The sequence below is a fragment of the Garra rufa genome, chromosome 3 (genome assembly GCF_049309525.1).
Source record: "Garra rufa chromosome 3, GarRuf1.0, whole genome shotgun sequence".
Taxonomy (NCBI): domain Eukaryota; kingdom Metazoa; phylum Chordata; class Actinopteri; order Cypriniformes; family Cyprinidae; genus Garra; species Garra rufa.
In genome coordinates this window covers 40,487,282-40,511,716 of record NC_133363.1, presented here as the reverse complement: position 1 = coordinate 40,511,716, position 24,435 = coordinate 40,487,282, and the positions used below count along the sequence as shown (strand labels likewise).

Below are 24,435 nucleotides of genomic sequence, written 5' to 3'. Positions count from 1 at the left end.
TTTGAATGTTAGCTTAAAGGGATAGTTCGAGCATTTAAGACATGAAGTTGTATTCAATCCTTATCAGCACTATAGTGTATACACACTGACCCACACTGCGTTCACCTCCCTGGTCAGAGTTCTGGCCGCTGGAAGTTTTTCAAGAAAGTAGTCACGGTTAGTTTCCGGGGCCTCAAAACTGTGCGTTTTTACGTGAAAAAAATATATGCGTTTCAAAGCTTGATTAGTTTACATCACAAAAAACACTCCTGACAAAAATCATACCTCAGTTTTAATCGGCACTATTTTCTTTCCGTTTCCATCAATCCGCGCTGCTGTCAGTTCGCACGTTCCGATCAGCTGTTCCATTACACACTCGAATGACAACGACGTAAAAAGTAGAAAATTAACAATGGTGCGAACTTGTAAATTCCCAGGTTGTGACCACAAGAATGTGCAGGGATCGCCGTTCAGATTCCATCGTTCTCCTGTTTCTGATATAGTTATGAGACAGCTTTGGCTGGTTGCCATCGGCTACTCTGCGGGAGCTAAAATATCCAGTATCAAGGATTTTCGTGTGTGCAGCGCTCACTTCAGCGAAGACGATTACATCACCAACCAAGGAGGAAAAATCAAAAAACGGATTTTAAAGAAGCTCTATTTACTAACTTTATGTCGCATACGACAGGTTTATTTTGAAGCTAACGTCGGTTTTTAGGCTAACGTTACACTGAGAATATTCTAACCGGGGCAGTGATAGCATCGACAATAATCGACTGTCTATGTGGCGAGAAAATCGTCAAATGTCATAACTAATGAATTTAATTGAATCTATATAACACAACAAAATATGATGCTTTGCTATATTTGTTATTGTCTGTAACTATGCGGAACGTGTGTCGGTATCATCGTGTTTATAAGTGTGCTTGAAGTCACATACAGGTAGGTCTAAACCAGGTATCTCCAACTCCGGTCATCGTGAGCTACATTCCTGCAGCTCGATGTTTTCCTATGACAGGACACCTTTCTCAAATGAGACATTCTGTACAAGCCTGCTAATTACCCGTTGATTTGAGTCAGGTGTGTTGCATCAGAGAAAAACTGAAACCAGCAAGACAGTAGCTCACGAGGACTGGAGATCCCATGTCTAAACTGTACAGTAAACAATCTGATGTTTAGACTCCTGTGGAAATCACGTGAAACGAGGTCTAATATAAAAATATATATATCGTCTGTTCCGTCTGACATTGTGCTAAAATTGGTTTCATCATCAGAAGTTTCGTAGTCAGACATGTTGTCAGCGAGTCGCGCTATCAACAGCTGATCGGAACGTGCGAACTGACAGCAGCGCGGATTGATGGAAACGGAAAGAATATAGTGCCGATTAAAACTGAGGTATGATTTTTGTCAGGAGTGTTTTTTGTGATGTAAATTAATCAAGCTTTGAAACGCATATATTTTTTTCACGTAAAAATGCACAGTTTTGAGGCCCCGGAAACTAACCGTGACTACTTTCTTGAAAAACTTCCAGCGGCCAGAACTCTGACCAGGGAGGTGAACGCAGTGTGGGTCAGTGTGTATACACTATAGTGCTGATAAGGATTGCATACAACTTCATGTCTTAAATGCTCGAATTATCCCTTTAACTTCAAGTTCAAAACATACTTTATTCGTTTTTTGGAACACTCTGTGGATACTAATAAGAATGTCAAAAAGAAAGCAGCCAAAACTCAGTCAATTTGGATTTACAAAACAAACAAAGAGGAGTGATGACAGCACACCAGCTACTATTTTTTTATGATTGTTATGTGAGTTATTCTGTTTTCATCATGATTTGCATGATGTAGGCCTATGCGCGGTTGATTCAGAACCGTGGATAGAGCTGTTTGCCCTACACTGACAACACTGACTGACGCTTGCGTTTTGAAGTAAACGGTTTACCAAGTAAACAATAGGTTTACTGTAAACCTATTGTTTCAAATGCCCGTACATGCACCAAAAGCGTTAAAGTCAGTCAGGCAGGATCGGAAAATAGGGCTCCCCCGAAAGCCACTTTGTAATTCGAACCCTGATCCCAAGAATATTACAATATACATAAACATTATAAGTGTATTATTGCACATTTTTGTCTTGCTATTCTCTTCTGGGAGTACTAGAGATTCTAACTCTTGCCATTTTTTAGTTATTTAGTAAGTTGAGATGAATTGTAAAATTATTGAAATACAAATTGTAGATTAAAGGGACAGTTCAGCAAGAAATGAAAATTGTCAATAATTACTCACCTTCTTGCTGTTCAAAACCTGTAAGACGGTATTAAATGAATATCAAAGACTGACAGGGACGAGAAGAAATTGTTGAATAACGTTTTTTTGTTTTCTTTGCACACAAAAAGTATTCTCATAGCTTCATAAAAGTAAGATTGGACCACTGATGTCACATACACTGTTTTTTCCATGTCTTTGTTTATTTTACGAGGTTTGGAACAGCATGAAGGTGAGTAAATAATGTCAACTTTAATTTTTGGGTGAACTATCCCTTTTAGAAACATTTTACAAAGGTAGGCCATGGCCTTTCATTTAACATTTATAAAACCTTACAAGAGATCCCATACAAGAAATGACAAGAAGGAATTAAAGAATATTTTCACACTCTTCTATATCTAACATGACCTAAAATTATCTTTATTTGGATAAAAGATGTCAGATATAAATTAATGTTCAGTTACAATGGATATTTTGAATAAGGTGCATATGTCGAGACATACCAACTGTCAGATTCCAGAAATCTAGTTTTATATGGTTCTAATATACAGTATAACACACTTCACTCTGATTAAGATTGAAATATTTGTGTGTGTGTGTGTGTGTGTGTGTGTGTGTGTGTGTGTGTGTGTGTGTGTGTGTGTGTGTGTGTGTGTGTGTGTGTGTGTGTGTGTGTGTGTGTGTAAACATACTGAATGATTGCTGAAACTCTGAGAAAACTATTCCGGCCACTGAAAGAATCTACAGACATGTCACAAAAAGAGAGGGTGTGCTCCCATGGTCCTTTGTGTTCTGTTAAGTCAAAGGGCAACCAGTGACAATAGTCCAGCTCCGAAAGCATGTGGAAATGCTTTTTCCCATGTGTCAAAGAGGCATCAAGTCAAAACTGAGCTTATAGTGTAAGAGAGCAAATGATCATCAATTGCTGAGTGAACATGACATCAGTTCCTCTGAATCATCTTCACAGCGAGATCCCTTAATTTTAAAGAAAAAACAAAACCCTTCAAAAGGCTCTTCAATAACTAACCCCCATGCAGCCTCCCACACTGGCCTGGGTGCCAGGCTCTTTGACATGGAAATTAAAAAGAGGGGAGGGTGAAGATCTCAAGGATCAGCTGCTTCTGAATTAAGGCTGTTTGTGTTTTTTGATTCAATGTTATACTCGAAGAAAAGAAAACTCAACTCATTTTCAGAAGCTCAATATGATATTCTAGAAAGTGATCCCTAGTCTCGTCTTTATACAGCTAACAAAAGATTTTACAACTGCAGAGAGAGGCAAGTTTAAAGTTTCCCAAAGTTCGGCAAATAGGCGTTAATTCGTGCCGCAAAAAGACCGGTGTCTGTGTTCAGGCCTGTTAGTGGATGTGACACATAATGAAGTGTCAAAAGATTTGCCATAAGGCTGAATGATCTGAGCAAAGCCTCTTGAGAACAAAACAACTATGAGAAGAAACGTTAGATGAAATAACACACCGAAAGGTAAATTAGGCTAACGTTAATCAGCTATGGCAAGAAACAAAACCTGCGCAATTTCGGTTCAGAGGTTTTCATTAAAAACAAAACAAGCAAATCTGTTGGAAACTCGTAACTTACTGTGATGGTAACTTCATGCTTTTTCAGTCGATACTTCAAACTCTTCATGTTTTCTCTTTGGTTGTATAAATAAACAGTGGCGTGTCGGTTAGAATTTGAATAAATTACAACAACAGTTAGGTTTTACGGTTTAGTTTGATAACGCAGAAACAACTTTTAACGTCTGACAACACACTGCGAGTTTCACCTGACGCGAAACACCAGCAGGCTTATCTGGACCCGTTTCCTTACCGACAACGCCGTAACCCAATGGCAGTGAGAGAGCGTAGAATACATTACGTTTAAGCCAATCAGACATTAGAGAGGGCGGGACTTCCTCGTGGTCCTAGCAGGGTTTGAAATTGTAGCAGGGAACAACAGGAGATGCTGTTGTGCGCCTGACGTCATCTTTACCTGGAAAAAGGCTGGACTTTGTCTCAGATAGAGGCAATTCATGGAGTTAGTGTGAAAGGTATTTATTTATTTGATATCAACACCTGAATTGCTTTGGGTGGAGCCATACAGTTTGGGAAAGAAAGGTGTTACGTAAGAAATAGGTTTATAGCGAAATATTATAGCGAATTTCATTATTCTGATAGCAGCGCCAGTGTTTATGTTGCTAATGATATTTTCATTTGTAACTCAAAAACATTCTTGTTTTAAATGTAAGTTTGTTAGTTTGCATAAATTAAAAAAAGAAACAATAATTCTAAATAACAAACGGAGCTACGGTTTACAAAACAAAAACCAAAAATGCTTTGCATACCTTTTATTTTTGAAGATACCTGAATGCATGTCTATCATTGGTTATATTTTTATGCCATTCAAGAGATGTGTTGCCCCCTTCTGGCCTTGAAAAGAACAAAAGAGAAACCAGAAACACTTGGATGAAACTGGTGAATGAGGCGTTTGAGATTCTGTAAGAACAATGTCAGTTTTTAAATGTCAGATTTCTATAGAACATGTTACTTGAACAAAAGTAGTTTAAATGCATTTATATATTTATATAAATTGAGAGGCTGACACCTGATTGATTTCATTGACACCTGAGCAAAATGAAACTTTGCCATTGTCTGCTCTTTTTTTTGCTTGGTTATCATAAATTTTGTCCAGGAAGTGACAGATTTAGAGGAAGAGGCCTGATTATCCTTGTATAGGCCCTCAGGTCAACCTTATAGTTATTCAGCAGGAAATATGACTTTCTTACTGCCAAATTTTGCTTCCTGTATGCGCAAAGTACTGTCACAACAATATTAATAAAGCAATTTTGTGAATGACTAAGGTTCATATGTTAGTAATCTCCCTCTAAAGGTTTATAACACCATAGTTTTTAATATAATTGCAAAAAATCTGATGAAAACAGTTATATAAAATAATGACAGAATTAATGTTGATGTACTGTAGCATTCACAATATTTTGTTTATTTAGGTACTTTATGTGCTAATCACTTTTCAGTCACTTGGAGTCAGGACAGAGAATTACAGAAGGCTGTTTCCGCCACTGAATAAAAGATAAAAAAAAAAAAGGTAATTGCAACTTTTTATCTCACAAATGTAAATCTGAGCTGTTTCAACTGAAAGAAACTTGCACTGAATGATCTTTAAACATGCCAGTGCCTTTGTTTTGTCTCAAGATGCACACCAGTAAGTTTTTTCTAAGGCATGTTTATAAAATTTTACTTAAATGTCCTAATTAAACGATGGCCTAATCCTGGCTTAATCTATGCCCTGTCTGTGAAACCAGGCCCCAAAATTACTATTTTTTCTTAGAATTGCATGATATAACATCACAATTGCGAGAATAAAGTCAGAGTTTGTATCTTGCAATTTTCACTTTCTCAGAATTGTGAGATATAAACTCACAATTGTGAGTTATAAAGTCCAGTTTTGAGGGAGAAAAAGACTTATATGTTCTCAGAGTTTATATATCACAATTCTGACTTAGTAACTCGCAATTGTGTGTTATAAAGTCAGAATAGAAAAGTCACAATTGTGAGATGTAAAATTGCAATTCTGAGATAAAAAAGTCGCAATTACCCTTTTTTTAAAATTCAGTGGCGGAAACAGGAGACTGACCAGAGTACACTCTTAAAAATAAAGGTGCTTCAGAAGGTTCTTCACAGCGATGCCATAGAAGATCTATCTTTGGTTCCACAAAGAACTATTCAGTCAAAGGTTCTTTAAAGAACCACCTCTTTCTTGCCTTTTTATAATCTGAAGAACCTTCCTTTGCCACAAAGAGAAAAAGTATTATTCTCTCTTTATTTTAGACCATGAATCAGCAGAGCTAGATTTTTACAAACGATGGCTTGTCATCAAGCATAACACTATTATTTCCACACTGCTGTAGGCAACATCTGTGCGACCTTCAACTGGTAGTGAGAAATTTGGTGGGGTAGTTTTTAGCTGGAAGGAAGAATATTTCACTCATGTCAAGTTTAAGCTTGAGGTGTCAGAAAGGGGATGCAGACTTTTTGAGATCACATATGCAGGAGGGAAGGATGATGAAAGTGTAATGTCATTTCAGAGCTGTAAGAAATGGGACACATTATTGTAAATACAACAAAGATAATGGGGTATGTTTTACCAGAAAATTATTTCAATCTATCAAAATTGCATGCTTAATTCCATGTGGTTTCATTGTAAGTATTTGTAAAATGTACCATGATTTTCAGAATTTTTCAGAGTAAATCCTACAACATTTTTTCCACTGTGCTACAGTTCCACTACTTCCACAGGACTTCCTGTTTTGCTGAGCTGCCGTGTGGTTTGTGTTTTTAGCTCTCTGTGATTGTAGCTTTCTGGAGCTTGTTTTTCTTTAGAAATCTCTATCTTATTATTACTCTCTGCTGTTTAAAGTAATTAAAAACAGCTTTACTCCCAACAGACTTGTGAAATTATCCGTCACACTAATCTGACCGCTCACTTTACCCATTAACCGCGAGTGCAGTGGGTTAGCTATTTAGTTATTTAGCTTGCCACTGGCAACTTGCATTTACATTCACGTTCACTACTCGCGCCTACTACCGCTCTCCTTTCTCTCTCGCGAACCGTTTCGCTTTTATTCCACAACCACGATTTGCAACAAGTTAGCATTCCGTTAGCCGATTAGCTTGCAAATTGCGATTCCTTTTACGTCCTATTCACTCCGTTGTTCCTCCCCCCATCCCTCTCTTCAAGAGTTCATCAAAACAACAGTGGTAAGTTGGAACCATTCTACAAAAACGGAAAGAAGTCATAGATCCTCTTCTGAATATTATTAATTCGTCACTATCGTTAGGATATGTCCCCAAAACTTTCAAACTGGCTGTTATTAAGCCTCTAATTAAAAAACCTCAACTTGATCCCAATGAATTAAACAACTACAGACCAATTTCAAATCTCCCTTTTCTGGCAAAGATACTAGAAAAGGTAGTGTCCTCACAATTGTGTTCTTTCTTAGAGAAAAATGGTATCTGTGAGGATTTCCAGTCAGGTTTTAGACCGTATCATAGTACTGAGACTGCTCTTATTAGAGTTACTAATGACCTTCTCCTGTCATCCGATCGTGGTTGCATCTCTCTATTAGTGCTAATGGATCTTAGTGCTGCGTTTGATACTATTGACCACAATATTCTATTAAATAGACTTGAAAATTATGTTAGCATTAGTGGTACTGCACTGGCTTGGTTCGAATCGTACTTATCTGACCGGCATCAATTCGTAGCAGTGAATGACGAGGTATCATATCAATCACAAGTACAGTATGGAGTACCTCAAGGCTCAGTACTAGGGCCATTACTTTTTACACTTTATATGTTACCCTTGGGAGATATCATCAGGAAACATGGTGTTAGCTTTCACTGTTATGCTGATGATACGCAGCTCTATATTTCTTCACGGCCCGGCGAAACATACCAATTTGAAAAACTAACAGAATGCATAGTTGAAATAAAAAATTGGATGGCAAGAAATTTTTTACTGCTAAATAATTAAGGTGTTAATTATTGAACCTAAAACCTCTGCATATAATAACCTAAAACACAGTCTAATACTCAATGACTGCTCTGTCAATTCGTCGTCATCAGTCAGGAACCTAGGTGTGCTATTCGATAGCAATCTTTCCTTCGAAAGCCACATTTCTAGCATTTGCAAAACCGCATTTTTTCATCTAAAAAATATATTGAAATTACGACCTATGCTCACGATGTCAAATGCAGAAACGTTAATCCATGCTATGTTTCTTATTCCCAGGTCACCATAGCCACCAGATCCAGTCCGTATCCAGATCAGATGGTCACTGCAGTCCCCCGGATCCAGTCCAAACCAAGAGCAGATTGTGGATCAACACCTACAGCCGAATGTCAGCGGATACCATGTCAACTAGATGAACCCCAGAGACAGATCATCAAGAAAGAACTCCTACCCTAAACGGCCACCGGCACAAGGCCATGGGAACCAGATGAGTCCTCCCCAATTTGACTTTGTTGCAATATGGAACTCTTGCATTATTATTGACATTTTACTTTATTATTTTAATACTGTAAGGTTGCTTTGACAACTTGTATTGTAAAAAGCGCTGTATAAATAATCTTGACTTGACTACTTAATGATGTCTTGACATCAGAAGTAAGATCAATACCAGAGATCTCTGAATAGACAGGGGACAGGAATGAGATCAAGAGGGCAAGTTCACAAGGTTTAGTGAAGCACTGAAGGATTTTCTTGTCTGAGACAGTCTTATAAAAAAACATGATATATGAATGCTGATCATTGTTACTGTAGCTCAACTGACTGAACCTGGTAATAGCATCACCAAGGTTATATAAAGTATTTTCAGAATGAGTCATTAATCGGCCATATTGGCAGAACTAAACGATTTTGATTTTGAACGAACTGATTTTGCTGATTATTGTTGCTGAAAATGGTCAATTAGTGTCATGTTTTAGGCTGTACTAATTAGTCAAACTGAGAGAAACATTTTGGAATACTATAGACCAAATAACAAATCAAGGAGAATAGTGCAAATAGTCTGAGGAACAAAAGGTGTTTGTGGTTGGCCAACCTGAACCAGGATTTCCAGGGCAAGAATCTTAACAACATTTGTTTTTGTTCTTATAATTTCCAGTCAGGTTGGTGAAATATTAGGCTATTATCTTAATTAATTCTACTTGTATGTATCTTTACCACCTATTAACTTTAGTTTGTCAAAATATTGTGCCATTTCCCGCTTACTAAGTCCTTCTCTATATGATTTACCATCTTCCACACATTTGTTTCCAGTTTAGACAGCATATATTAGTGGAACAACATATTCAGTAGTACATTAACCGTGCAATTCATGCTGTTGTTTACATCCGAGCATCGCCAATATGGCCGTGCATCCGGGTAACTGACCAAATCATGGCGTAAGTGCAAACCCTCTATAGGTTAAATTCAGAAAACACACAGACATTGATAAAATACCCTGAATAAGGTTTATAAAGTCATTATCATTGTGAACAGCAAGAGAGGATCCATTGTGTGTTCATTTGAAAACATCAAACACATCTGTCATTTGCCTATGCAAATAAAGCCCAAGCTTAATTAGTCTCTGAATTGTTTGAAATAATTTCCTAATGGATGTAATTTCCATAGACCACAATGGATGTTGTTATCACACTGAAAATATGGCTGGATTTTGAAAGCTTGTTCAAACAATTCTATGAACTTTAAAAGAATTTATTATGAGTTATCGTCAGACTTTGAAGCCTCTCTACAAGGATAAAAAATAATACAGACATGATTAAATAGATTCTACTTTTCACTTGAAAAGGTCAACAATTAGGCTTAATTACAACAAAAATAAAAGAAATTACAACAGTAATAAATAACTGTACAAAAATACAAGCAAGTCAACTATAATACATGCAATACAGTACATTCACTTATGATTTTTGGTTGGTTTATACTATATTTACTGAATACATCCAAGAGCAGAGAGCAACATATTGAAATGCTGTGGGTTGAATACACATCCAAAGGGACAAATTAAATTTCAATGTGATGAAATTCTTATCTAGACCATAATGGGAATACACTGATTTGATGATGTGCATTAGGAAGTGAGTAGTATAACATAACTCCTAACCCACTCAGTAATAGGAAACCATGACTCCACAGGAAATCCTGTTAACAGTGGGGGATCTGATTATATTAGCACACTCATTAGGAGACCAAAGTCACTTTTTTAATATTGACAAACATCCATGTGCAAACCTGTAAATGCGCATCCACACAGCACTCAGCCATTTAACAAGGTATTCACCCAAAAATGAAAATTCTGTTATTAATTACTAAGTGGCGCTATAATTCTTTGTGATAAGACCTTCATCTTCAGAACACAAATTAACATATTTTTAATGATATCTGAGAGCTTTCTGACCCTGCGTTGCTCATGACGATAACGTACTTGTGGGAACTTTTTCACAAGACGCAAAATACATACCAATAAGTATATGCCACTGTCAGTTTCCAACAGAAATGAACACTAGAGGCGGTAAAACAGCAAGCACTTGTAATCATTTTCGTGAAGCGTTATGATTACAGCTCATATGTTTCGCTTTCCAGATGTAACAAGTTTGCTCGGTAGCTCAGCCGGCATGGAATTATACTTAGGATAAAAACAAGTTAAAACGGCATGTTTGCGTTTTTACATCACATTCACTTTTGTTCATACTATAGGGTAGGTTTAGGTGTACTGCAGATGGTACGTTATTTTAAAACATCACAAAGAGTTATAGCGCCACTTAACGGACATTTCAAGTCAGAACTGTGGTGACACGCACAAAACCAACGTCACATAAAACGTGCCATATGTACATTTATCTGTTCCAGGGGGAAAAACGAACACTCTTTTAGCGCCACTAAGTGGACATTTCACATCGAATATGTCACGAAACATACATGGCGGTACGGATTTTGCATCTTGCAAAAAAGATCCCACAGGTATGTTTTTATCATCCTGCATAGACAGCAACACAACTACCACATTCAAGGCCCAGAAAGGTAGTAAGGACATCAATAAAATAGTCCATTTGACATCAGTGGTTCAACTGTAATTTTATGAAGCTACGAGAATACTTTTTGTGCACAAACAAAAAAATGTTTTTATTTAACAATTTCTTCTCTTGTCAGTCGTCAGTGCGCATTCATTAAAGTACCACAACACATGCGTGAAGTGCTGCTGACACAGGAGCCAGCGTTCTGACGTAGAACGTCCATCTCTCTTAGTTTATCGTCTGTATATTCTGGTTCAAATAAGTAAGGATGGGCAAAAAATTACAAGTCATTCTCTCTGTCAAAATCTTCAGATGCTTTGTGGAATGCACAGTGAGAACTGACCTGAAAAAGAAGAAATTGTTGAATAAAGTTTTTTTTTTTTATTTGCACACAAAAAGTATTCTCGTGGCTTCATAAAATTAAGGTTGAACCACTGATGTCACATGGACTGTTGCGTTGCGTTGTTGTCTAATGAGGTTCAGAAAGCTCTCAGATTTCATCCAAAAATATTTTAATTTGTGTTGTGAAGATGAATTAATAACAGAATTTTCAATTTTGGGTGAACTATCCCTTTAAAATTAAAGGAAGGTAGTCGACTTCATACCTTCACATATGTGACCACATCTCATGACAAAAGGCAAAATACATGGAAAGTTTGTTATAGTAGCAACAGCAATAATGGAACTGGTGAAAACTAGGCTGCTTTGAAGAGACTAACAATGTGTAAACAAACAGGACACATGCAGAATTTGTCTTGGTTTTGTTTCTATTTGTAGATATGTAAGCAAATAGTATTAAAATGGCATTTAAGTACACACATAAAATGAGAGCAGTCGAGTTACAGGAGCCATAACTGCTCTTACTGCTTTGTTTTTAAAGAATACTTTTGGTTTGGTCTTTAGTGGGAAAGAATTTGCATCCAAAAAAAGACTGACTGCTGCCCAGACTGTTCCTCACAGTCCGTTGACCACTACAGACTAAACACGGGAGTGTGACGTATCATTCCCAACAAAACATCATCAAGAGCATCACTTCTGTGGCGGGTGTCCATTAAAAAGCTCCTGTGTGAGTGTGACGGTAAACAGCAGCAGATGTACTGTCTTTTCAAATCTTCCAAATTGCCTGCAAATGACCATCATTACCTTACTATGTAAGTGATTTAAAGCAAGCGCAATTTAACAAGACGTTAAGCATTCTCATCAGTTATGAACCTGATCGCCCCTTTCTGGGTAATTAACTGCATGCCGCAGAGCTGTCATTTCTACTGGATATAAGAACACGTTTGGATGTGTGCACAGAGACTGATATGGCCTTGCCCGACTAAATGAAACATATTTCTGCCAAGCTTTCCTCGATATATTCCCGAATGCTATGATTCACAAAGCTCTGATCAGGCTGGTATCTTGGCTGGGAGCTTGTGGGAGTGTCTGTCAGTAATGCTAATTGAGAATGAGACAAGACTAATAGGGAAGCACTGAGAGAGGGAAATTCAGAATGTGTGAGGGAGAGACAAGGAGAATTGACAAATTGGAATGAAATTTCAACTTTGGCTTCTGCTCAACCAGCTGGCGTGATCATCCATCCTTATTAAGTCACGTAAAAACATCAAACTGATGTTGCTGAGAATTTTGTTTAATCATTATAAATGGCTTGAGATAAAAATATAACGTAAGGGGAGACTAAAATTAATATTACTAGTGCTGGGCGATTAATTACATTCAAAATAAGAGTTTTTGTATATTGTATATATTTAAGAAAAAATATGTGTATATATTAAATGTATTTTTATATAATAAAAATAATATTAATATAAATATATAGATGTACATTTTTAAAATATATACTGTATGTGTGTGTCTTTATCTATACGTAATAAATATACATAGTACACGCATATAAACAAAAACTTATTTTGGATGCGATTAATTGTGATTAAACGTTGCCCAGTACTAAATATTACTTATGGTAGGTTTATTTTGTAATGTCAAATTTTTGTGTATGATTATACACCTTAAAAGATTATTGAATCTAACTCTTATTGGCAGTAAATAAATACTGTAAATAAATAAATAGAATGCTGTTCATTGAACCAATTCATTGTTCATTGACCAGCACGGCATGTTGTCACACAATGTGGGGTAAGTTGTCAAAATCAAACTTGCCACTAAACAACTTATTATTTGCTTTTTAGCTCAATTTCAATCGTAAAACTAGGCAACACAAAATAATTTATGAAAGCAGCAACATCAAAGGCAGTATCCTACAATATCAAACCACAGTTTTTGCCAACAAATATTCTAACTTGCCTTGGCACAATAATTTTTCCTGAAAACACAGTTTAGCCTTTAGGTTTAAACCTACCAGGGTCAGTGTGGTTTTATTATGCTCACTTGTTACCCAGTGGCTAAAGCAAAATAGGATAATACTGGAATTTAATTTCGGAAGATGAAATTTACAAAGATTTAAGATCTTATTTTGAACGTGTATGAACACAAAAACACTACTATAGGGAAAACACATTTGTGACCCGAGACAACAAAACCAGTCTTAAATAGCACGGCCATATTTTGTAGTAATAGCAATAGCTATAGATTTTTCTTTTATGCCAAAAATCATTAGGATATTAAGGAAAGACCATGTTCCGTGAAGATATTTTGTAAATTTCCTACCATAAATATATATAAAAAAATAACTTTTAATTAGTAATACGCAGTGCTAAGAACTTCATTGGGATATTTAGATTTTTTTTGCACCCTCAGATTCCAGATTTTCAAATAGTGTAACTTGGCCAAATATTGCCCTATCCTAACCTAACAAACCATACATCAATGGAGAGTGTATTTATTCAGCTTCCAGATGATGTATAAATCTCAATTTCATAAAATTGACACTTATGACTGGTTTTGTTTGTGCAACTGGACTTTTGACCTAAAGCCTTATATTTGCTCAAGCATAATCCTCAGAAACATTAATGGTCTCTTATATATTCTGTCTTTATTAAATCAAATTTTAATTTAATTTAACATTCAAAAACAACAAGATATACACAATTCCCCTCAGAACTGAGATCTAAAGTGCACAATACTGTATTAATTTTAACATTTCATGGAAGAGAAATGACGATGAGTCAGTGTTCAAGTACGGTGCACTGAATGGTATTTCGTAATTGGCGTTTTTGTTGTTTTTAAACGCAAAAGTCAGATAACATTGTATATCGACAAATGTTTCACAAGAACAACGTTGTAATAGACATTCACGCAATACAACTGTACATCAAGCTTATACTGTTATACTGGCAGTTCATCCAAAAATAACAATTGTATCCTTATTTACTCACCCTCATGTTCTTCCAAACCTGTGAGCTGACATCCCTTTTGAGCTCCAGTGAAGAAATAAAGTCACACAGACAGAAAAACATGAGGTTGAGAAGGCTAAATAATGACTTAAAAGTTACAATTTTGGGTAAAATACCCCTTTCAACAAGGAATACCGTTTGTTCCACAGGACTAAGACGACCGTTTACTTGTTTCTCAGACTCGGAGAAACAGGTCCTTCAGTTTTTTCCTGAACTCTCTACGCATAAGACAATAAATAAGCGGGTTTAAACAGCTGTTTGCGTGCGCCAGGCACACAGTCACCGGAAACACATAAGTATGAACGATATAGTACGACTTATCCCAATACACAGCATTAAATTTCACCAGCACGCCCCAAAACGTTATGGCATGATTGGGCATCCAGCAGAGGAAGAACGACAAGACCACGATGGTGACGGACTTTGTGACTTGCGTTCTTCGTTTTGAGTTGTTCTTCATGCTCCGCTGTCGGATGAGCCTCAGCAGCAGAAGGTAACTGATGGAAACTATCGCCATGGGCAAAATAAAAGCGATTAGTATTTTCTGGAGATGATAGACCGCCAACCAATACTGTCCGTCGGGGAACCGCAATAAACAAAGTTTTTCGCCGGCCACGTTAGTGACTGTGGAGAAGATGGATGTTGGCGCGGTGGCTACGGTGGCCAGAGACCACAGCACGACACTGACCCACCTGATGGAGCAGCTGGTCTGTCTGCTGCGGTCCTTCAGAGCTGAAGCCACTGACCAGTAGCGTGTGATGCTCATCGCGGTCAGGAAGAAGACGCTCGCGTACATGTTCATCACAGTCACCGACAGGATGATCTTACACATGGCGTCTCCAAACGGCCAGCTGAAGTCCAATGCCGTGTCCACGGCCCAGAAAGGCAAAGTTAAGACAAACTGAAAATCCGTTACGGCCAAATTGAGGATGAAAAAGTTTATTTTCGACGTGCGTCTTTCTTGCCTCACGCGAATAAAGAAAAACACCAACAGGTTCCCAATCAGACCCACGACGCAAACCACCGAGTAGGTGATGGAGATCATACACCTCAAAACCGGACTTCCATCGGCGGTCACATCAATGTCTTCCAGGCTTTTAAACCGCTCGCGATCACTGATTGATCTGTTAATTACACCACTCTGGTTACTATCTCCCATTATATCGTTGCCCATAACGACAAATAATGTATTTATATGCAATTATAGATTCATATGTACTTAGTAGACCTATTGTTTAATCAAGTATTACTTAATTTTAGGCTTTTTAACTGATAACTAGCTAAACATCACCTATTCTTCATCACCACACAGACAAGATCAAGGTTCTTAAACTATTGAGCACAATGCGGTGCGCGCTAGAATTTATGTCGGGCGCTTTTTAAATGTCCCCGCCCATCGAGAGCAGCGATTCGTCTTCGCGTTTGATTGACAGGACGACGCCAAATAAACATATAGGCTACAAAACCTTAGTGAGTCGCTCAAGTTCGCTGTAGAATTTTGATCATATAGACTTATAAAATAACATACGTTAATAAAAAAAATATAGGTCTATATATAACAGAGGGAAGAAATACTTTACAGTTTATTCTCAGTTCGTTTGTTAGGCTGTATAAATATTAGACTAGGTTATGTGACCCTGGACCACAAAACCAGTCATAAGGATCCATTTTGGTCAAGCTTTATACAGGTACAGTTTTATAGCCGACTAAATACGCTTTCCAGTGATGTATGGTGTGTTAGGATAGGACAATATTTGGCCGAGATACAACTATTTGAATCTGAGGGTGCAAAAAAAAAAAAAAAACTACTGACTAAAATCGCCTTTAAAGTTGTCCAGATAAAGTTCTTAGAAATGCATATTAGCCTACTAATCAAACATCTAAGTTTTGATATATTTACAGTATGAAATTTACAAAATATCTTAACGGAACATGATCTTTACTTATCCTAATGATTTTTGGCATTATAGAAAAATCGATAATTTTGACCCATATTTTTAACTATTGCTACAAATATACCCGTCCTACTTAAGAGTGGTTTTGTGGTCCATGGTCATATATCATATTTATCCCGACATGGGATAATGTCAAAGTTATTAAACTTGATTTACAGTCTTAAACCTATAGCATTTACTTATAAATCTACAGGCATTAAATGCTAATACCATCAGAAGAAGAAGAATGACTAAATAGCTGTGAATATACAGTCATTAGTTACAGGTATTTGCTCAAGGCAACAGAGATGAGAAGTGTTGAGCTTTAAGAGAGCAGGTGGATCTTGTCATCTTGGTAAGTTTTCACTGCCATCTGCTGTTCACATGTAAAAATACACCAGTTGTTCTCTACCAGTTAAGGCTTTGGTTTAGTTGCTCAAATTGACTGTCACATATACAGCCTGATACTGCATTTATTACATGAGACATTCGGAGGAATAGCCTACAGAAATCCATGCACTTAATTTAATGAAAAGATTTTAAATGTTAAAGAGATAGTTCAATCAAAAATGAAAATTCAGTCAATAATTACTCACCCTCATGTAGTTCCAAATCCGTAAGACCTTCGTTCATTTTTGGAACACAAGTAAAGATATATTTTGATGAAATCCTAAAGCTTTCTGACACCTCCGAGAATACTTTTTGTGCACTAAAAAACAAAAATAACGCCTTTATTTGACGATTTCTTTTCTCCCATGCAGGACAGAAAGCTCTCGGATTTCTTAATAAAAAAAAACTGAATTTGTGTTCCGAAGATGAACGAAGGTCTTACGTGTTTGGAATGACATGAGGGTGAGTAATTAATGACAGAATTTTCATTTTTGGGTGAACTATCTCTTTGAAACACCACATATTATCAGACTGAGTGGTGGGCTCAAGAACAAAATTGAGAGAAACCATCACTTATGCACATTTTATGAGAGTTGTTTGGGCTCTTTTTCTGTGGATTTTATTATTCATAACTGCCAACCTAGTGGAGAGAGGTGCTTTAAGATAAAGTGTAAAATGAAGATATGTTTTATATATATAAAAAAAATGAAACATTTCTTTCTTAGGCCTATATGTGAATTGAAAATGGGTTAGAGCTTGTTGCCCCAGATACAGTGGCTGTGATTATTTCTGAAATATGAACAGGCACCTGGTTCGTTCTCAATTTAGAATCCTCACCTTTCCACAGATTGATTCAGGCTTGTCTGACCTTTATCACTGAGCAGTATGCCATTCAACTCAAAATCTTACAGTGCAAGGTAAAACAGCTGAGCTATTCTGCACTAATGTATAAGAACGTACTATGAACAAAACCAGTCATAAGTATATCTTTTTTTAAATTAAGATTTATACATCAGCTGAAAGCTAAATAAATAGGCTTTCCATTGATGTATGTTTGTTAGGATAGGACAATATTTGGCTGGGATATGGAGAAAATGGCCTTTAAAATTGTCCAAATGAAGTTCTTAGCAATGCATATTACTAATCAAAAATTAAGTTTTGATATATTTACGGTAGGAAATTTTTAAAATATCTTCATGGAACATGAGCTTTCCTTAATATCGATTGGCATAAAAGAAAAATCGACAATTTTGATCCATACAATGTGTTTTTAGCTATTGCTATAAGACTGGTTTTGTAGTTTTACCATTTACCGCACGTTGTTATACTTCTTGATATTTCTCTATAGCGCTTAATGAACCAGAAATTTATGAAGGTGGATACACATCAGCTTGTTTTTTTTTTTCCATCAAGACAAAAGCCAAAGTTAACTCAATGCATTTTATTACATCTAAATGTCTCTACATAAACATGTAACATTCAATAAGTAAACAATTTCTTTCAATGCATGTAATAAATATTTTTTTTCACTTAGTACTTTATACAAACTGACATCGGTCTACTGTACAATATGTCTTCCACATCTTAAAAATCTTCTTTTTTTCTTTTCATAAAACATGCCACAGACACAGAGTGGATGAAATTTAAGGCAGTGAGCATAGATGTCAGCTTACTGAAATGGAAAATAAAATAAACTTGGACTTTGACACCAAGTCCACTCATAACACAGCTCTGCATCTAAAATATTTAAATTAGTCTGTTGTGAAGTTGCGGATCCAACTTTAGCACATAAATGCACGTCACTGGAACATCCAAGTTTGCACAACGTTTGCCTTACATCAAGAACAAAAACATGCACACACGCTTTCACACACACATTCATCCACACGCAACTCATCCCTTTATCACTCTTTATAGCAAAAATCAACAAATGAATGAAAAACTGTATTGTGTGTCATTGAACCTTGCTTGTATATCCCTGGTAACATCTTGTCAAATACATAATGTTATAAGACAGACACACTGACTGAATAAAAGAACAAGAACTGTTCAGATCTATCAATCATTAACACTGCTAGAGATCTAACCAGTATGCAATTTGGTATTAAGGATTTTGCAATAACAGCATCTGTCCTTTTTATCTTAATTACTTAACCAATTACATTTCAAACCAATCTCACAGCCAAGAAACAAATCAACTGATAAACATCTAATACTTTCATAAGAAATGTAGGTTAAAAGGAGGTTTAGAGGTCAAAGGAAACAGAGTGAGACTCATCAGTCTATCAAAAAAAAAACCACAAAACATGATAGCAAGATTCTGTCCCACGCAATTACCCCAGTCCCAAACCCAATTAGGCTTTGAAAGGAGGTCTGGTCAACACACAGAGAAAGCCACACCAGCAAACACACACACAACTTGGATAGCCTGTTTAAGTATAACATTTCCAATCTTCTGTTCTAATTTTTTAAAATGTAGTTTAATTTCCTGTGTTAATCCCAACGAGCACTTGAAAGGACATCCAAATATGATTATTTGTTTAGAAACACCAAGTTTGTGTAGGTAAGAGCTCCAGTCGTAAATGATGTTTTTTGAGGAAAACATTTCAGGATTTCTCTCCATATAGTGGACTTCTATGATGCCCTCAAGTTTGAACTTCCAAAATGCAGTTAAAATGCAGCTTCAAAGAGCTCTAAACGATCTCAGCTGAGGAAAAGGGGCCTTATCTAGCAAAACAATGGATTATTTTCAAAGAAAATTTACAATTTATATACCTTTTAACCTCAAATGCTCATCTTGTCCAGCTCTGCAGGAATTCTGTGTATTCTGGTTCAGGACAGTTAGGGTATGACCAAAAACTCCCATCTCATTTTCTCCTCCAACTTCAAAATCGCCCTACATCGCTGCAGACGTACCGACCCAGTGTTTACAAAGTGAATATGAAAAAAAGATCCAATGGCCTTTATAAAAAAAAAAAAAAAAGGTAAAACAGCAATGTAGGATGATTTTGTTTCTCCTGAAGTTAGAGGAGAAAATGAGATGGAAGTTTTTCGACTTACCCTAACTGTCTTGAACTGGAATACACAGAGTTCATGCAGAGCTAGACAAGATGAGCATTTAAGGTTAAAAAGTATATAAATTGCCAATTTTTTTTTTTAGAAAATAACCAATCGTTTCACTAGATAAGACCCTTATTCCTCAGCTGGGATCTTTTAGAGTCCTTTGAAACTGCATTTTGGAAGGTCAACCTCATGAGCACCACAGAAGTCTACTACATGGAGAGAAATCCTGAAATATTTTCCTCAAAAAACATTATCTCTTTACGACTGAAGAAAGAAAGCCATGAAAGTCTTGGATGACAATGGGGTGAGTAAATTATCTGTAAATTTTTGTTCTGGAAGTAAACTTCTCCTTTGATTTAGGCTAACTGAAGTACAAAAAAAACCTGGTCCAGTCTTTCACACACAAAAAAACAGACTCACACAAGGCACGTGTGACAAAACGGAAGAAATGATGAGTGGCTTTAGGTTTTCTGCACAGTACCAAACACAGATGACTTCTAACATACAACAACTCAACAAAGACCTCAGTCACCATATGAGGTCGAAACAAACATCTATGAGCAATTACACCGAGGACATCGTAACCTCACCATCTACTCCACTGCTGAACCTCCCAACATATCATTCCTTCTGAAAAATTCAAGAGAGGGACGGAAGGAAAGAAGAAGAAAAAACGAATGAACAATCAAGCATGATCGCCACAAAAAAAGCGAGTAAATCCTTACTTTTCCACACAAGTTGTACATTTAAGTTCACTGAACTCACAAGCTCTCACTCTAGAAACTTCAACACTAAACAGTGTTCTTTTGGCATTGAGCAAGAAAAATATGGATGCAAAATTGTTAGAGACTTACATCGTTTTAAAAACAGTCATGAATTACATTTCACATAAGAATCATGAGGTCAGACACTGGCAATCTGTAACAATGCTAGTACTTCCAGTTGTTAACCTGAATGTGAAGGAATGCTTCTTAACGGCCCACCAAAATAAAGGGAGAGTTCATCAAAAAATAAAGATTTAGACATCATTTACGATCTTGTTCCAAACCTGTATAACCTTCTTCTGTGCAACACAAAAGAGGGTATTTTGAAGACTGAAAGGGAAAAAACACTGAAAATATCTTCTATACATTATGAGGGTGTATAAATGATGACATAATGTTTATTTTTGTGTGAACTATCCCTTAAAAGCATTATATAAAATAATCGTGCATGTTTAGGGGAAATGTTACGGATTGGCAAAGACAAGTTTGCTGGGAAGAAAAAAGACCAAGAGTTCTGCAGACGGTCCGATCGCAGCTTGAGCCCTGTGGAATCAGACAAAATATAGACGATTACAGAATATGCTGGGTAAGGGATATAAAAAGTGTCCATCTTATGTTAAAGGGGTTGAGAGGAAGCTGTGAAGGAAAAAAAAAAAAAAGAACGTCAGTTTCCCAGGAGATAAAACCCAAAGTCATTTTAGCAAGCCAGGGGGGAAAAAACTCTTTCAAGTTTACATATACATTAGATAAGCTAGATAGATAGGTATATACAAAAGTAAAACAAAAAATATATTTGTTCTCTGTACACGGCAACGATTCTCATCGTTTACAAAAACACCCTTCAGTCATCCTGTGTGTCCCATATTCTTCCTAATGTTTGGAAGTCTCTTCAGTCAGTTTCCTGTGCAAGGGTTCGGTCCTGGGTCAGTCTAACGAGATGACGTCTGGGATGGAACCGTAGATGCCAGACGTAGGGGCCGATTCGGAATTAGGGCGTGGGGCGGGCGGATGTCCGAGGCTTTCCCGCAGGCTGCTGGAGGACACCAGGCTGCTGCCGGTGCTGCTGCCGTTGACATTAATGGGAGGGAGGCTGTTGCTTACGGGGGTCGAGGGAGGGTCCAGGAAGAGCTGAGACGAGCCATACGGGAGAAAGCGACTCAGGAGGAGGTCGTGATCTTCAGATGCTGATGCAGCTGCAGCCATCACCATGTTGTAGTGCTGGAGAGATGGAAAAAACAGTCAGACAAAGAGAAAGTGTTAGTGGAGTAGCTACATCAAATTTAAAGGGGACCTCGGATGCACATTTTCCACAAGTTGGTTTGATTCTTTAGGGTTTGCATTAAATGTCTGCAACATGCTTTAGTTAAAATATCTCAATGGTTGTGTAAAACACTATTTTTACCTTGTCAAAAACAGCTCTGTTCACAGTGAGCCGTTTCGGTGCATGTCTCTTTAAATGATAATGAGCTACTGCTTACTCCACCCCTCTATTCTGTTTTTTGTTTATTTGGTGGCATATTACTACACTTTTACATTTAACTACAAAACACCTGCATTGCTTACGAGATGTTGTTGCTACAGCTACTCGAGTGCAGAGAACATGGCGGAAAAATGGCGAAACATGCTAATACGCGACAGTCTGTCAGCGGTCGTGGGTGGGGCCTGAGCAGCATGATGTCATACTGCTCAGAAAATCAAAAAGGCTTGAAATTTGAGTGCGTTTAGTTTATTTTGGGATTAAAAAAAAGGAGTGAATGAATTTTTATCATTGTAGGGTAGTTGTGTCCACACCGCTAAGACACTTTTATAAGACATTTATATCTAAATACCAAGTAAATGTGTATTTTGCATCCGATGTCCCCTGTAATAGTCAATCACAGTGGACCAAGAAACATTTGGATTTTGTTACCTGATGATTCTCTCCTTGTAAAAAAGGAAAAAAGTTGAGATCTGTAAGAGGTAACAGAGACAAATCAGCATATTGAAGCTAAAATGAGCACATTTTTCACATTAAACAGCCTCCTAATGATGTTTGGGTGCCTCACCTGACAGGTCAGTGGGTGTAGAGTAGTAGTGGCGGTAATCCTGAATGAGCGGAGGAGGTGGGGGAATGTAGTTGGTATCCATCTGAGGCATGCTGGGGGTTCGACTCAGAGGAGATGTTTGTCTGTGGAGATTTAGTACCCTATGAACATACCAACCAACAAGCTAGAGTAAAACTTGAGTAAAACATTTTGCAAAACCCACACATAGAATGTTATTTCTGCATATTTAAAAAAAAAAAATCAATTCAATACTAAAATGTACCCATTATCCATCTGAGGAGAGATGCTAGACAGCGAGGGGCAGCTTTTCTTCTGAGGGGGTTCTTCATCTTCCTCTTCTTCAGACGAGCTGTCAAGAGTCAAATCAATCACTTCCACTTTTTTGCTGTTGCCTCCACTGTTGCCGTTTGTTTGAGAGTTCTCCAACACTGTCGTACGACATCCACCTGATTACACACACATACAATGCAGATTGAAAAACAAAACATTTTTAGGGTGTATAACTGAAAATACTAATTTTGGCCACCACTGTATTTAGAAGTGGCCTGTCAATTATTGTGTGAAGTATGGTTTCACAAGAAGGGTTTGTGAATTTTTTTGTTGAGCAGTTCCTCAACAATATGAGGAGATCATCAGCAGTAACTGGGACTGACCATCAATGCCATTGTATGAAGCCGACACCTCCTGCACTTCCTTTTTCGACCTCATGGGGGCCCAGGTGCCATCTTCTTTGAATTGGATTTCATCACAATCTAAACAGCTGTTCAGAATCTCCATAAACAACCTAAGGATGGACACAGAAATGGGAAAAAAATGAAGAAAAGACAGAAAGGACAGATTAGAAGACAGAGTGTGACTTTTTGGATCACCTACTCTTTAAACAGCTGGAAAACTTAATGCATAATCCAAATTATATTAGAAGAATCAGAATCAGAATCAGAAAACTTTATTGATCCCGCAGGAAATTGCTTACGTAGTGACTGCCATAACACACAAAACACAAAAACACAAAACAGATAAAATTAAGTTAAATAAAATGGAATAAATCTAAATAAAATCTGAATAAATCTATAGAAAGAAAACAACCGCAATAAAACATACAAACTATACTACACACAGTATCTATCTATATCACAGTATCTATAAGTCACGCAGTTAAGTGAAAAACTACTGACATAAGTGAAAGTAAGAAATAAATTATTACACTTTAAAGAAAAAATCAGTGGTAATTAAATACTATTAGTAATACTATAAGTAATATTAAGAATAAAGGTATTCTATTCTGTAATTGTTCTGCATACCCGTCAATGATGAGATGTTCATAGGGTGCTTTTTTGTCACATACAGGACACACCCAAGTGGGCTTCTTTTCGTTCATCTGGATGTAGAGCGTAGCATCAAAACACTGCAGGTGTGAACACGTCAACGCTCGACACGGAATCATTAGCCGCATCTTTCCCAGCTGCGTAACACAAGCAAAAGCACAGACAATCATGAAGGAATTAACACACACAAACATCCCACATGGAAAAAATCCAGGCAAACTCACACACACACATAACATGAATACATACATACACAGATGTAGGTTTGAAGACAGACCAAAGAATGAAAAGAACAAGAGGAGAAACATGAACAAAACTTATACAATCATGGCAACATGCAACAGCCTAACTGTTTTAGACAGATTTATGAGTCATAATATATAAAACGCTCTGAATCTGATTCCATTTTGAGTTTAAAATAAAAAACATCAGTCTTTGCTTTGTGTGATCTTTAACTACTTTGAAACACTAGAATCTTAAACAATAACATATTATAAAGCTCTGGTTCTCATAAAGACTTTGTAAGGTCCAATAGCTGGTTGGAACAAACCTGTCAAGTGAAAAAACCCTTAGTGATAATTTGTTTAGAATTGTAATCAAGGATTTTCTTAGCTTGAGAGGTTTGTTGCAGCTGTTCCTTGGGCTTAAACTAACATGAAGACCAAAGATAGATCCAAAAATACGCATCTGTGTGTGTGTGTGTGTGTGTGTGTGTGTGTGTGTGTGA

General features: G+C 37.0%; 2 protein-coding genes across 3 annotated transcripts in view; both read right to left on the bottom strand.

Moving 5' to 3' along the window:
• Positions 1-13,893: 13,893 nt before the first annotated feature.
• Positions 13,894-15,392, bottom strand: rxfp3.3a1 (relaxin family peptide receptor 3.3a1). Its single transcript, XM_073837219.1, has one exon. It carries the CDS (start codon positions 15,359-15,361, stop codon positions 14,363-14,365), a length of 999 nt encoding a protein of 332 aa, XP_073693320.1. The 5' UTR covers positions 15,362-15,392; the 3' UTR covers positions 13,894-14,362.
• Positions 15,393-17,937: 2,545 nt separating this feature from the next.
• Positions 17,938-24,435, bottom strand: part of pias1a (protein inhibitor of activated STAT, 1a) — a 55,996-nt gene continuing 49,498 nt past the window's right edge. Inside the window, exons 9-14 of one of the 2 annotated variants that reach the window (XM_073836149.1) lie at positions 23,685-23,845; positions 23,037-23,167; positions 22,646-22,829; positions 22,384-22,523; positions 22,248-22,288; positions 17,938-21,556 (exon numbers count right to left, since the gene is read on the bottom strand). In XM_073836149.1, the coding sequence (XP_073692250.1) occupies positions 21,263-21,556; positions 22,248-22,288; positions 22,384-22,523; positions 22,646-22,829; positions 23,037-23,167; positions 23,685-23,845 (951 nt within the window). In that variant the 3' untranslated portion in view covers positions 17,938-21,262. The remainder of the gene's footprint in view (positions 21,557-22,247; positions 22,289-22,383; positions 22,524-22,645; positions 22,830-23,036; positions 23,168-23,684; positions 23,846-24,435) is intronic. The other variant, XM_073836151.1, reaches the window with a different exon arrangement.

Bases quoted from the DNA above. Each gene is read 5' to 3' on its own strand.
- rxfp3.3a1 (XM_073837219.1), bottom strand. From the start codon at position 15,361: ATGGGCAACGATATAATGGGAGATAGTAACCAGAGTGGTGTAATTAAC.